This window comes from Prenolepis imparis, unplaced genomic scaffold (assembly GCF_030444845.1).
Source record: "Prenolepis imparis isolate NDT839.2.m4 unplaced genomic scaffold, iyPreImpa1.0 SCAF_12, whole genome shotgun sequence".
Lineage (NCBI taxonomy): Eukaryota > Metazoa > Arthropoda > Insecta > Hymenoptera > Formicidae > Prenolepis > Prenolepis imparis.
In genome coordinates, this window is record NW_028141170.1 from 7,106,790 (window position 1) to 7,120,299 (window position 13,510).

Below are 13,510 nucleotides of genomic sequence, written 5' to 3' on the forward strand. Positions count from 1 at the left end.
ACGCGCTAGAAGTTCTTAATTAATTTCGTAAACTTCAATCAATTTGTATTCAATTTATATGCAAATGTTACAAGCATATTTGCAGCAAGTCAAAGCTTTTCAAGTAAAGAGCGATTTAGAGCTGTTTTAGCGATCGAAAGATTTTATTACACAGGTCGATATAGCACACTAAAAAAAATTGTTAACTTGACTAAACCTTTCAACTAAATTACTATTTTGTTAATTGAACATATATTAGTATATTTAAGTCAAATATATACATTTTGTTAGATTAATATGTTATATTTAATTTAAATATTTCTATATGTTCAGTTAACAAAATAATATTTAGTTGAAAGGTTTAGTCAAGTTAACAAATTTTTTTTTCAGTGCACGCGCCTTGACCTCCACGGTTTAATTGGAAATTATTGCATCGCGAATCGCGTGCGATATACGCGCAATTAATAATCCGCGTATGACGTTTCACCTTATGATGCCGTGTCGGCGGTATTATTCAATTTGATCACAATTCACGAGTACATTGCCAGGTCGCACCGCTAATCGCGCGATCGAGAGCGATTTTGAGACACCGCCGGCCTTACACGTTACACGCGCCTGTTCACCGTTATTAACCGCGATTTATTATAGTTTGTCGGCTTTTCGACTTGGCGCGGCTGCAATTGCGGAATGCGTGGAATAATAAATTCGATCGTATCGCGCGATATATATGTACATATACATATGGCGCCATGCGCCATGATAATGCGAGCGAATTAGTATATAGTGTAATCGCGCCGCATATTGTGCAGAGAAAATCTTCAAGGGCTCTCGTTAAGGTGCGCCGCTCGCGGAAATCACCCGACATTCACCCGGCGTGTTCTTTAGCTCCGAAGAAACCACGCAGCGAATAAAGACATTATCCATGAATTTGTTTTCGAAAGGGAAAAAAAGAGATATTTTTTCCTCACGATTTTACCGTCGAACGGAATCAAGGACGGGCTATAGAGCGTGAAGGAGCGGTCTCTCTCTTTCTCGAAAGAACGATTAACTCGTAGCTTTTTTACGTCAGCTTTGATTTTTTTTATGTTACTTATACACGGTCGGAAGTTATAGATTTTTATTAAGAGAGAATTTTTGTTTAATTCTCGAGTGAACAAATTAAAATTCTGGTCAGCCTTGAATGGACTTCCGCGATTCCGGGGTATATCGTGCGGATTCGCAAGAATGATTTGCTAAAAGTAGCTTCTGCAAAATAAGGAAACGGGTCGCACAACACGTCGAGTCGGGCGCACGTATAGTTAACATGCTGACACACATATCACGATTGAAACTTTGTGTCGCGTGAGGAGGAACTTGTCGGCCGTCGCGCCACATTGAGTTCGACACACGAGTCGGACACATTTACGATCGAGATATTTCACGATCGACGACACCGAGAATGGAAAATTCTTCGATAATGTCGGATAATTTAATGCACACCGACGTCCCGTTCTTCGTGACAGCGTATCGGCGAATAAAATCGATTTACGATAGATAAAGATAATGTAAAATACTGGGCTCGTAATAAAGTGCGGTCTTTTATACGAGTGAAACGCGCTGGAGATCAAAGAAAAATAGATCTACTGCAGCAGTGCTGAATATGTATAGAAATAAAAAAAGAACGTTTATCTGGAGTTTTAATTACAGATTCGTTGATAAAGATTTTTTTAAGTTTTTTAATAGAATAGAATTTTGTATATTAAAGATCATATTTCATGCGCATAAAATTTTGACAGTTGGTAACTTTAAAGTAATTAATAAACAGAGATATTTTTTATTTTATTAATTAAAATAAAAAATTAAGTAAAGCAAAAGTATAAATTTTATTATATAAATTTTAAATATAATTTCGAATTTTAAATATAATTAAATTTGTTCATTACACATTTATATTAAAAATTAGATAATTGTGATATATATTCACTATGCAAAGACCGATGTAAGAAATATCAAGAAATATATAATAGAAAGCAAATGCAACAGCTCTGTTATATTTTGCAATTTCTGACAGGACAGCAAATTAAAGGAGATATCTGAGTTAGCGATTGCGTCTTAAAATACGCTACGTTTTAATCGAGAATCAATTGCATACGATGTAGAAATAATCTCCATTAGAGTAATACTCGCCCATTACATGAGAAAGTACACTTAACCATTGAGGCAAAAAATACATTAAATGAAATTTAACGCATCACGCATATATATATATTCGACTAGGAACACTTTGTAAAAGTAATGTAATTTTATTCGTCTCGTTCTCAAAAGGTCTTCTTCCACTTTCTTTTCGCCATGCGACACTCGACAAAAAGGGGGCTTAATTATAGTGAACTCGAGTCGCAATTTTGCAAGCGGAAATTTCTTCATCGCAGCGGAAAAAAAGAACGAGATTCCGCGTTGGATTCTCCGCGCTCGATGAGCTTGCTTTAATGAAATTAAATGTGTTCAAAATGAGCGCAACTTTCGAATTAATTGCCACAAGGATTGTGAATCCTTTTATATACAATGTCTCTAGTCTTTATAAAGCAAATACAGCTTATAAATGATAGTACAATTTTTTTGTGATAAAGAGAAGTTCATTTTATAAAACACAATATGTAAATTGTACGGCAGCGATAAAATATTCGCAATCCTTTTATATACTCAATAATTAGTGAGCCAAAAGTAAAAGCTTGAAAAATTATTCATCCATAAAATATAAAACAACTTATCGATCAAAATGTCCGATATAAGTTGGTATAAATTAACACGATGAGTTATACTTGTTTATACTCCTGTACTTTTACAACAAGTATATACGTGTCACAAAATTTCATTAATGATAAATGTACGCGTTCGACTCTTAACGCATCGTTACACGGGGGGAATCCTCTCGCAACAGCGGATGTATACTTTCGAAAATAAAAAATAAACCACGCATCGTGCCGTTAATGGGCGCATAAAATCTTCGCAAAAGCGATAAGACATGATCTACGATCTTACTCCTCCAGAATCGTCCAGATCAAATAGCTTTTACGACTTATTGTCGCAATCCGTTTGCGCGCACGTGATTTTCTGATTTTAGAAACACTTTCTCATGTCCGTTCCTGCGGGAGAAGGGTCGCGAAAAGAGTTCTATCGGCACACTTTCCACAGATAAATTTTCCAACCGCGATTCTGTCGAGCGAGACGAGGCGGGAAAATAGGGAATAAAAGAAACCTGCCGCGATTAAAACGCTCTCTCCTCGAACTTTTTTTTGACTAAACTAGGTCTTCTTTATTATTATCAAAAAATTAATTCCATTCACACGCAATCGTTCTCGCTACTTATCAACGTTAACAAAATGATACTGCATTTTTTTCAATCAAGTGTACGTTTTCTACAAATATTAGCGAGTTTTGAGAGGGCTTAAACGCGAACAGCTTTACTAGAAAAGAAAAGGCCGGCGAGAGGCAAAAACGCTCTTTCGTCTGCGTCTGGTACATACATACATGGCGCATCGAACCGCGGGATTATGTTGTTCCGACAGCGCGACAATCCGTGAAAAGAGCATTCTGTGCGAGAGCGAAGTGCGTGCAGCGAGCAAGGACAAAGCCTTCGAGAAGGATGGAAAGCGAACGTATGTAAGATGATTTCGTCGACCCGCAAGAGTTTCTCCGGTGAAATGCAAACCATTCTTACATACAGCAGATAGGCAGTGCTGAAAGCGCGCCGGTGAAACCTCCTGGGCTTCTATCAATAAACATTACTGTGCGTATCATCGTGAACATCGCGAGATGTTGTATGTATGTACTTGGCTCCCCCCCCAACAGGGTTACAATAGCAGTATATCAAAGCGTATATAGCTTTGACATATAAATTATGAGACGCGAGCGAAAAGATGTAGTGTTTGAGAGAAGATTAAATTAAATATTTTCAGTCAGAGTTTAGTCAGAGTTTTATAATTAGTTGTAAGATTCTAAATATTTATAGATAAATTTATGACAATAGACGCGATTGTAATAGATAATTTTAATATAGTAAAGCAAGTAGGTTGCAAAAAAATTCGGAACAGTACATAAGAAAACATGAATTCTCATTTTATGAGTCCATGTCCAAATATATTTAAATGTCTTAGCAATAGCATTCGTTATATTCGTACAAATCACATACGGAAATGTACGCAATCGGCTATCGAGTATTTTTTATGATAAAGCTATGTATGTATATAATATTAACGATTAGAGCAGAGATCGTAAAGCCTCAATGCTTAAATATCAACTTACTAATAAGAATATCTATCTATACTATCTATCTAACTAATAAGTATAACTGAATATTAAAATCGCGAAATATGAAAGTGAATATATAGTCTTGCGGAAATAAAAATTGCGTGAATAATATAATGCTAAAAAGAAAGAAAGTAGAAACTCGCGAGATGTGAGCAAAATTTTTCACGCATGTTCGATAATCAAGAACTAAAAATCGTCGTTTCACGAACGTCGTTTTCGCGTGTCATTTTGTCGGAACACGTTCGTTGTCATAAACACGAATAATTGCCGCCGCGCGATAATAATTAAATGCCAAAATATGGCAATCATCGGAATTGGAATCTCATGCTATCGTAATCACGTAAAAAAATGGACCTTAAGTCGCATGTCGCTGACACGTGAATTGTTTTCAATGTCAGGAACTCATTTTCTATAAGAACAATGGACGCGACTACGTAACAACCGCAGTATTACCATTTAACACCGCATTTCATTGCAAGCTATATGAATAAGAAACATATAACAAACGCGTAATTATGTCGAATCATTCGATTGCATACAAACCGGGTATCATTGATTGTATACGAAACTCCCTTGAGCGTAATCGGTGTAACTTTGGTGATGTAAACTGCACCGGAATAATCCTGATCGTTCATTCGAAATAAATTCGCCAATTGCAAAATTGGATAATTGGCCGATTTTATGCTTCAGCGGACGGATAGACAAAGAATCTATATGTATACTTCGAGGCATTCAATATACAATATAAAAAAATGTCGATATCTGTCAGATAAATCCATATAGAATCAAGAGTCTATCATAATTCGTATAATTCTGTCAATAAATTATCTCGACTCGCAAACCGGCGTCGATTTTTTTTAACCGTAATATTAATACATGCTCTGTGCTATAAAAATATACAACTAAATTGCGAATTGTATAATTGCATTTCGCAATAACAAAATTATTATATCGCAAGTCGCTGCAACGCCGACTAATACGCTACGTCAAAATGCTGAGGCATCTCATTGTCAGTCATTGTCTCGATGCCCCTCTCGTTGTCGCGTTTATATAAAAGGATAGACAGACAAAAAAAAATGAAATTACCGTCGAATCACCGTCACCGCATGGATAATGAGCGCGAACAAAGGTGCGCTCGCTCGCGTAACTCGCTTTCTAACACCGGCATTCGGACATGTGCGAGCGCCCGATGTTCGCGTGTATTAAAACTAGGACGAATCGTTGTTTTGCCCAACGTTATTAAGACGATGATACCGAATTAATATGTCTGTATTTTTTCAGTTGTTTATTTTTTTCCTATTGCCACGCGTGCATGATAAAACGCTCTGCGTAAAAAATTAATTTAAAATATTTTCAAGAGAGGATAAAATAATAAAATAGAATATCCTTAAAAAAATAAAAATATTTTTGTTAAAAAATTCTAACAAATTTAAAAAATTGACTGCGTATAGTTTTAATATATCCACGTAATTTTTTTTGTTATAATAATCAGGCGAATGAATTATTGAGATAATTATTGAGATCTGTTGACTCTGTAAAAATACAATCGTAGAAAAAGCACATTAATGCCAGTTAGATGAGCAGATACGTATTTCATTCTTTTTTTTTTGCTGAGAGATTACTTCCGGTTACAATTCTTGATTACATCGCGGCATGCACGCGCGTACGCAGTTAGCCAAGGATTAATTATAAATGTTACACCTCACTGCATGCGTTGATTACGCTACATAATTGTGCCTAATAATACCGACATCAACGAGCGCGCTATTGTTCCAGCACTCTGGCATGCGCTTTTGTGAGAAATCGATGTTCGATACGTTATCGAGATCACCCGTGTAACCCGAGAGAAGTAAACCGTGTCATTGTTAATTTGTATATTATAAATGTCATGCTCGAAAGGTGTTTCTAAGGGCATCAATCTTCGAAATTAAAATTTATCGATATTAAATAAAGTGTCTATATAATTAAAAGCTTATTTGTTTTAAAAGCTTGAAGCTATTTGCGAACTTTTTCTATAATAAGCGTAATTTTCAGATAAAAACCACTGTAATGAAAAGACTTTCACGTTCCTTAGAGTAACGAAAGTAAGCTCCGAGTAAATCATTAGTTACACAGCGTAGCACGAAACTGCGCCTCGATAAGAGGAGTATATAATCTTAAAATTTGCAAGGAGAAAACTTTTCCTCATTGATCGCACGCGCAGCCTGTTGGCTTATTGTTAGTGCAACGAAGGCATATTACGTGCACGTGTCTCGTGCGACAAATGCCGCTTAAACCCTCTTCGATGCAAGTGGAAGAGACAACTCGTGCGACAGCAGGGAGTATAAAACATGCGAGGGATTTGAAGGGATTCGCAAGTTCGCGAGAGAGAAAGAGTTCTGAGACAAGTTATTTTCTTGTCTTTTGCATAATCGAATAATCCCCTTTTCATCGAGCACGGTGCTTCGCCCCCCAAAAATAAACTAAATGCGCGTGTTTACATACAAAAGCTTTTATTTATGAATCTTGCACCGACAGTTTATTATTTCGTACGATACTCGCGCACCAAGAAAAATTTCTCGCATACAATTCACGATAATTACAGACGGCCCTAACATAATTTCAGTATATGCTGGGCTCGTCTTCCTGAGGACAAATTGGCTTGCGAATCACCATGCGTAAAGTTCTGTCGTAAAATTCTCGTGGATCGTCCCGGCCTATTCTTTGATCCTGCGTTCTTGATCCGACTCTCCCAGATACGCTGCTAATCTCGTTCCTGAGATTTGATTAATTATCGTTATAGATTTTACCTTATGTCTACCTATTTAAAATTATAGCTCAAATTAATCTAATGTATAATTAGATTTTATATTAAAAAAAAAATCTTTAAATTCAAAAAGGCTTATGAAATTTTATCTAAATATATTTTATGAAAGCTATAAATTCAAGTTTTTAAACAGATATTTTTTTAGAGTATAAACGAGAAATTAAAAGACTGCGACTTTTAAAGACTTTATAAAATTTTTTTTCTCTAGTTTTATCCGTAATTCACATCATTGTAGCGAACGGAATTAAACTTATCGAAGGAGAAGACGATTCAATGGATAATTGCGCGAAGAGGTGATTTCATGCGGAACTTTGCATCGATAGAACACGTTGCATGCGCGTGGCGCATCGTAGGACGGAGACTTTTACTTTCTAAAGCAATAAGAGACGCTATCGCACAAACTTACGCGTATGCATATACAATATGAATATACGTACATACGTTATTCGTATTACCGGTTGAAATTACATTAGGAGACGCCCACGAAAAGCACGCGTATAATAACCACAACTGACATATTATGCTCGACACGCACGTGCGTCCATTCGTGCAAGCAACCCGCACGTTCGTATTTTCTATCGATTAATACGCGAAATCGTATTCATGCATTTATATCATCAGCTGCTGCGCGCGCACGTCTCTTTATACTAATTGTATTACCGCCTGTGATATAAAACGATTCGTGTGCTGCGTGACTCATACCCGTTTCACAAACTGTATCATGTTGTAAAACAAAAAATGTTGATATATAATACAAGGCCGAAACATTCTAGCAGGAATTAGTAACTATTACTTAAACGGAATTAATGCTAAAACCCTTGCTCCGTTATATTACGTGATATACCGCGGTTTACATAGGTATTTTGAATAGCAAACACGTATCTTTAAATCAGCTTGTACGGACATAATTTAGATTTACTCTGTAATAGAGACATCAGCAATTGTTCACTAAGATTATCGATATGTCACGGAATTGTTACTGGATTTGATCGATGGTATCAGTAGGAACCACGAGACGACTAATTTCCTTGTTTACTCGCGAAATCGATTTTTCAAAGTTTATAGACACGCCATAGAGCTGTCTACATCAGTATACAGAGTGTTTCAAATCTGTCGTGTGATCTTTTTGCGCGTCTACATAGATTTTTTATATTTTTTTAACAAAAATATCAAAGCACTAATAATTTACGCAATTAAAAGTAAATGAAAGATTTTCTGCAAATTAATTTTCAAAAATTTAAGTCTTCTTCAATCTTTATTTCAATAAAATAATTATTTAAATTTGCATCAAATTATTCAATGTTGAAAATTAAAATGTGATAGGAAAAATAGCTCTCATAGTTAAACTTTCGTCATTGCAAAATATCAACTTTAAAAATTAAGATAAGAGTTCGTGGATGAAGGCTTTTTCGTTCAGTGGAGTTGAGAAACATTCTGTATATTACATAAGCCGACATCGACCGCTCCATGGTACGATGTCCCGAATCCATATTCCGTGCCAGGATGCACCTGCCTGCCCGACAAATCACCAAACTTATTCCGCGGTAAAGCGCAATTTAAGCTTTCATTAAAGAGAATCCGCGGTGGACAGAAGGCGAGACCACGAAAAAATAACCGCAGTAAAGCTCGAAAAGAGAAATTTGCTCGAATTCCCATCTATATCGCGCACAGAGAAAGTGCATCTCTTCCTACTTTCAAATGACTGGATTGCTATAACTGATATTGTCACTGCGACATTATTAATCTTTATCAGATCATGTCTCTTTAAATCAATAGTTGAAAAAAGGTAAAAAGTGATTTTTTTATAGTGTATTTATGTCGTGTATAAAAAATTTTAATTTTCCTAAATTATAAAATTAAATAAAAATGCACAAAAATAGAACTGGCTTATCATTAACGATTAATTAAAAAGTAGTAACGAAAAAAATCGTTAAAATTTTATACGCGCAAAGAAATTGTATTCAAAGGTAAGAATTGTTGAAAAGCGATGAGATAAGTGCTTTATTTGCTAGATTTCGATTTAATCAATGACGAATGGCAGCGCATCACCGACGAGATAAGAGCGAGATAAAAGGCTTGCGCGAAATGAAAATTACCAAGGTATCGCTAGCGGTGGCTGATTTCATATTTATGGCAAAACTAATGTTTCAATGCGCGCGTTACCTCACGCAACTTTCTCGAACGAGATGATTAATAGATATAAGCACTTTGACATATAACGCGTGTACGCGAAACGAGTGAGTCACGCCGAGAGACGTAACCGCCATTCGCATATAGCACAGCCTATAATCAAACAGGATCTCCAAGTGATCCAGTGTACAGGAGCTGCGAAAATGCAATTCTGCATCCTAGAGAACTCGTTACGGTTTGAATCCGAGAATGAGACGATATGTATTGCATTTTAAAAATAAAATAAAAATGTCTATAAGAGAGAGATATATATATTTCAATATAAAAGAATTATGATTAAATGATATTCCTTGAAGAATATTTTTTTTGGTTTTGAAGACATGCACACAGAGAGAATTTTCTCTTAGAATTTACCCTGAAAATCATGGTAATCGTGGGACAATATAATAAGGAAAGAATTTTATGAGAATTTCTCTCATTAATATTTATCACAATAAAAAAAAAAATGTTCTATTATACAATAAAATATAAAATATGTTTGATTTTATATTATGCAGTTTAATAAAATTAATCAAACATGTTTTATATTTTATTGTGATAGATATTATTTTTATTGCGATAAATATTAATCGGAGAAATTCTCATAAATTCTTTCCATATCATATTGTCCCACGATTATCATGATTTTCAGGGTAAATTCTAAGAGAAAATTCTCTCAGTGCATTGTTTCGAAATTTAAATTATTTATGAGAAATATTTTCAGAAAAAAATCAGAATATAAATATATTGCAACAAATACGAAAGTTTATATGAAACGTGGATGAAATCAATCATCCGTAAATATTAACTTTAGAGAGATACGATTTCTCATTCTATAGGGTAGAATTTATAAGGTATACCTCTAATCTGCTCTTGTATCGAATGCTTCATTTAATAAGCATAAAATGATAGCGCAAAATATGATCGCGTGCAATTCTTAAGCGGCAAGGCATCTCATTTCGAAAGTTCGTTCGTCTATAGTCTATATCGTTTACGCGGGCCAATAAGGGTCAAGCTGATCAACCAGTCGAGACCATTTCCGGCGGGTATGGTACCGAGTGTCGCTGACACTGTTGATCGAATGTAAACCGACCGCAATGGCGATACCGTTACCGATTTTTAGCGCGGTTAGCACGCGAGCGGATTCGAGCCGCAACATCGTCTTTATACGCACTTGCAAATTCGATATCATATCGATCATGCGATATCGAGGCTCGATATTAAAAAGGAAAAACAAAGAAACACATAAAAATTAAAACCGATAAGAATCTACAGAGTAGAGAGAGATGTATCTCATAGAATATAGATATTGTTAAGTTATATATAATCCTCTTAGATGTCGCTCTATACTGAATATTAAGATTAAAAAAAAATGTTCTTTACTTTCACGACAATTAGAAGCTAATTTTACTTAAGAAATGTTATTTTCTTCGAATGAGAAAAGTAAAAAGTGGAATCAGCGGTACCCTAATTGAGCGGAGAGCGCCAGTTCCACAGGAAGTTCCATAGGAGTCGCGACAATGATACCGTGTTGCAACGCGTCCATGAAATCCGGTTCAGACACTTCCTCGGTGTTCATAGAATTTGAGACGATTTCGGTAATATCTGAGCTTTCAAACGAAGTGGAAGTCGTCGATGTCATTGTCATACTTTGCAGATTCTCGCCTGCAACGTCGTCCGCGTTGTGCGAAAGGAAAACGGAAGTGAGATATATTAAATTGATGCTGCGATTAACGTTTTCCCGCGCATTTAAAACCTATTTGAGTCTAAATTATACGCTGATTGTAAATTTTATCGATTTGAAATAGCCAAAGATAAAGTAATCTGAATAATCGAAATATCTTTTGATTGTAAATAAGAAAATTTCCTATTTCCTACACAGACAGAATTTTCTTTTGAAATTTACCCTGAAAATCATGATAATCGTGAGACAATGGTATGAAAAGAATTTTATGAAAATTTCTCTGATTAATATTTATCACAATAAAAATAATAATATCTATCACAATAAAATATAAAATATGTTTGATTAATTTTACTAAACTCTGCATAGTAAAATTAATAAAACATATTTAATATTTTATTGTGATAAATATTAATCAGAGAGATTTTCATAAAATTCTTTTTATACCATTGTCCCACGATTATCATGATTTTCAGGGTAAATTCTAAGAGAAAATTCTCTCAGTATATAAATATTTTAAGAATTTATCATGATGTAATTTCTGTCGATTATAATCTGTAATCTATTACCAAATATTTGTGTGTCTTTTATCGGTATCAATTTACTATTGCGATAAAAACATAGTCGGAATAATTTAGATAAAATTCAAGATAAATTTATATCGACTTTGTGTTTCCGTTTCCGAATACACGACTCGAGCGCACAAATGTTACGTTCGCGATTCTATATCTATCTCGTGAATAAACGTGGGGCTGAATTTCCATTTCTTACTCGGTTCGACATCGCGATCGAAGGTACTCGCGGAGAACACGATGGTGTTCAAAGTGGAGGTCGAAGGTTCACCGGGGTCGACTTCGGAGAAATAACTGGCGAGGTCCTGGCAAGATTCACGCGTCCTTGCAGCATCCGCGACGGAATGATGCTCGGATCGATAAATCGAGGAATCGCTCTTCGCAGTACTTTGTTCGTTCAGCGTAGACGCTGACAAAGAGAGAGATAGAGAAAAGAAGAGAGAGAGAAGTAAGATACATCTCTCCTCTTTCGATTTTTAATATTTTAATTCATCAAGAATGTAAATATTTACCACTGTCGAGATTCGCGAGTTCGTCGAGTTTTTTAAAAACACGAGGATGAATTTCGCGCTGACTTTTGTTCTTTACTTCGGAATCAGCTTCCCCTTGATTCTTCGATTTTATAAAACGCTTCAAAGGATTATGAAAAGTGGGCAGTTTCGATCTAATCTGTGCATTATATTCGTTAGACAATGTTCATTTTTTATTAAACGTATAAAGTACGCATTTCACTTCTCCTCCATTTTATATAACAAAGCCGATTAAGTTGCTTCATTCATATTTTATTAATCGGTTTGTATAATAAATTAATTGCCTAGCCACTCAAGATATAATTTCACTCTGCCGTCGTTTCATAAAATTGAAATTTCCGCAATTAACGTGACCGTAAAATATCAATAATTACGCGCTGTGTAATAAGCAATTGAATGACTATAAGTAAGTATTTACATCTCATTACAATTTCTGATAGATATCATTCCCTTTTCATATAATTCAATAAACATACACAGAGAGAATTTACCCTGAAAATCATGGTAATGGAACAATATGGTATAGAAAGAATTTTATGAGAATTTCTCTGATTAATATTTATCACAATAAAAATAATAATATCTATTACAATAAAATATAAAATATGTTTGATCAATTTTACTATGAAGTTTAGTAAAATTAATCAAATATGTTTTATATTTTATTGTGATAGATATTTTTATTGTGATAAATATTAATCAGAGAAATTCTCATAAAATTCTTTTCATACCATATATTGTCCCATGATTACCATGATTTTCTGGGTAAATTCTAAGAGAAAATTCTCTCAGTGTACAACAAAATTCGTATTAATTATGTAATGCTGGGGGGAATACTATAAAAGTTTATACACCATAAAGTACACATGGCGCAATGCTGTAAATTAAGCCAACTAAAAGACGTCTCTAAACTGTTTTAAAATATCTGTATCTTTTTCGATGTGCTATTATCGAGAAATTCTAAATATTTTATTCTCACCTTCTGATTTATCGCGGAGAATAGAGATTGCTTATCGGGCTTTCTATGATCGAATTCAGTAGGATTTATATTATTATCCGTGAGAGCTCGTTGTCTCGAGGTACCTGAACTCTCTGATTTCGAAGCTTCCCTATTAGTAGCCGTGTTACTCATATCTGAATCATATTATCGATAAAGATAGAGTAAAATTCTACTTATCAATTTGAACGTCGTACATTTCGGTATCGACTATTGCATTTGGTCGAGTTGCTTTTGTCAACTATACCGTGATATAAAAATCTTGTTATACATTAAACGAATATATTGCATAACAATAAAATAAAAAATTGATCAAAACGAGATATTCTTAGAATGCACAATTTATAATTGAAACAATAATTTGTGAAGTTTATGCTATTTAAATAAAAAATAATAATATACTTTTTATGATAATTTCAAATGCTGATGAAAAAAAGAAATTTTATATTGTAAAATAAGATGTTTAGAAATATGTTTTAATTTCAA

The 13,510-nt window shown here is 34.5% G+C and overlaps 2 protein-coding genes across 3 annotated transcripts in view; both read right to left on the minus strand.

The window, feature by feature from the left end:
* Nucleotides 1–13,510, minus strand: part of Jvl (javelin-like) — a 59,398-nt gene that overhangs the window by 44,697 nt on the left and 1,191 nt on the right. The window lies entirely within an intron of this gene.
* LOC145943762 (uncharacterized) lies at nt 6,351–13,347 on the minus strand. The gene is made up of 5 exons (XM_083051568.1): nt 13,007–13,347; nt 12,010–12,166; nt 11,697–11,906; nt 10,708–10,906; nt 6,351–7,021 (listed from the first exon to the last, which is right to left on the minus strand). Exons 1-5 carry the CDS (start codon nt 13,157–13,159, stop codon nt 6,868–6,870), a joined length of 873 nt encoding a protein of 290 aa, XP_082907694.1. The 5' UTR covers nt 13,160–13,347; the 3' UTR covers nt 6,351–6,867.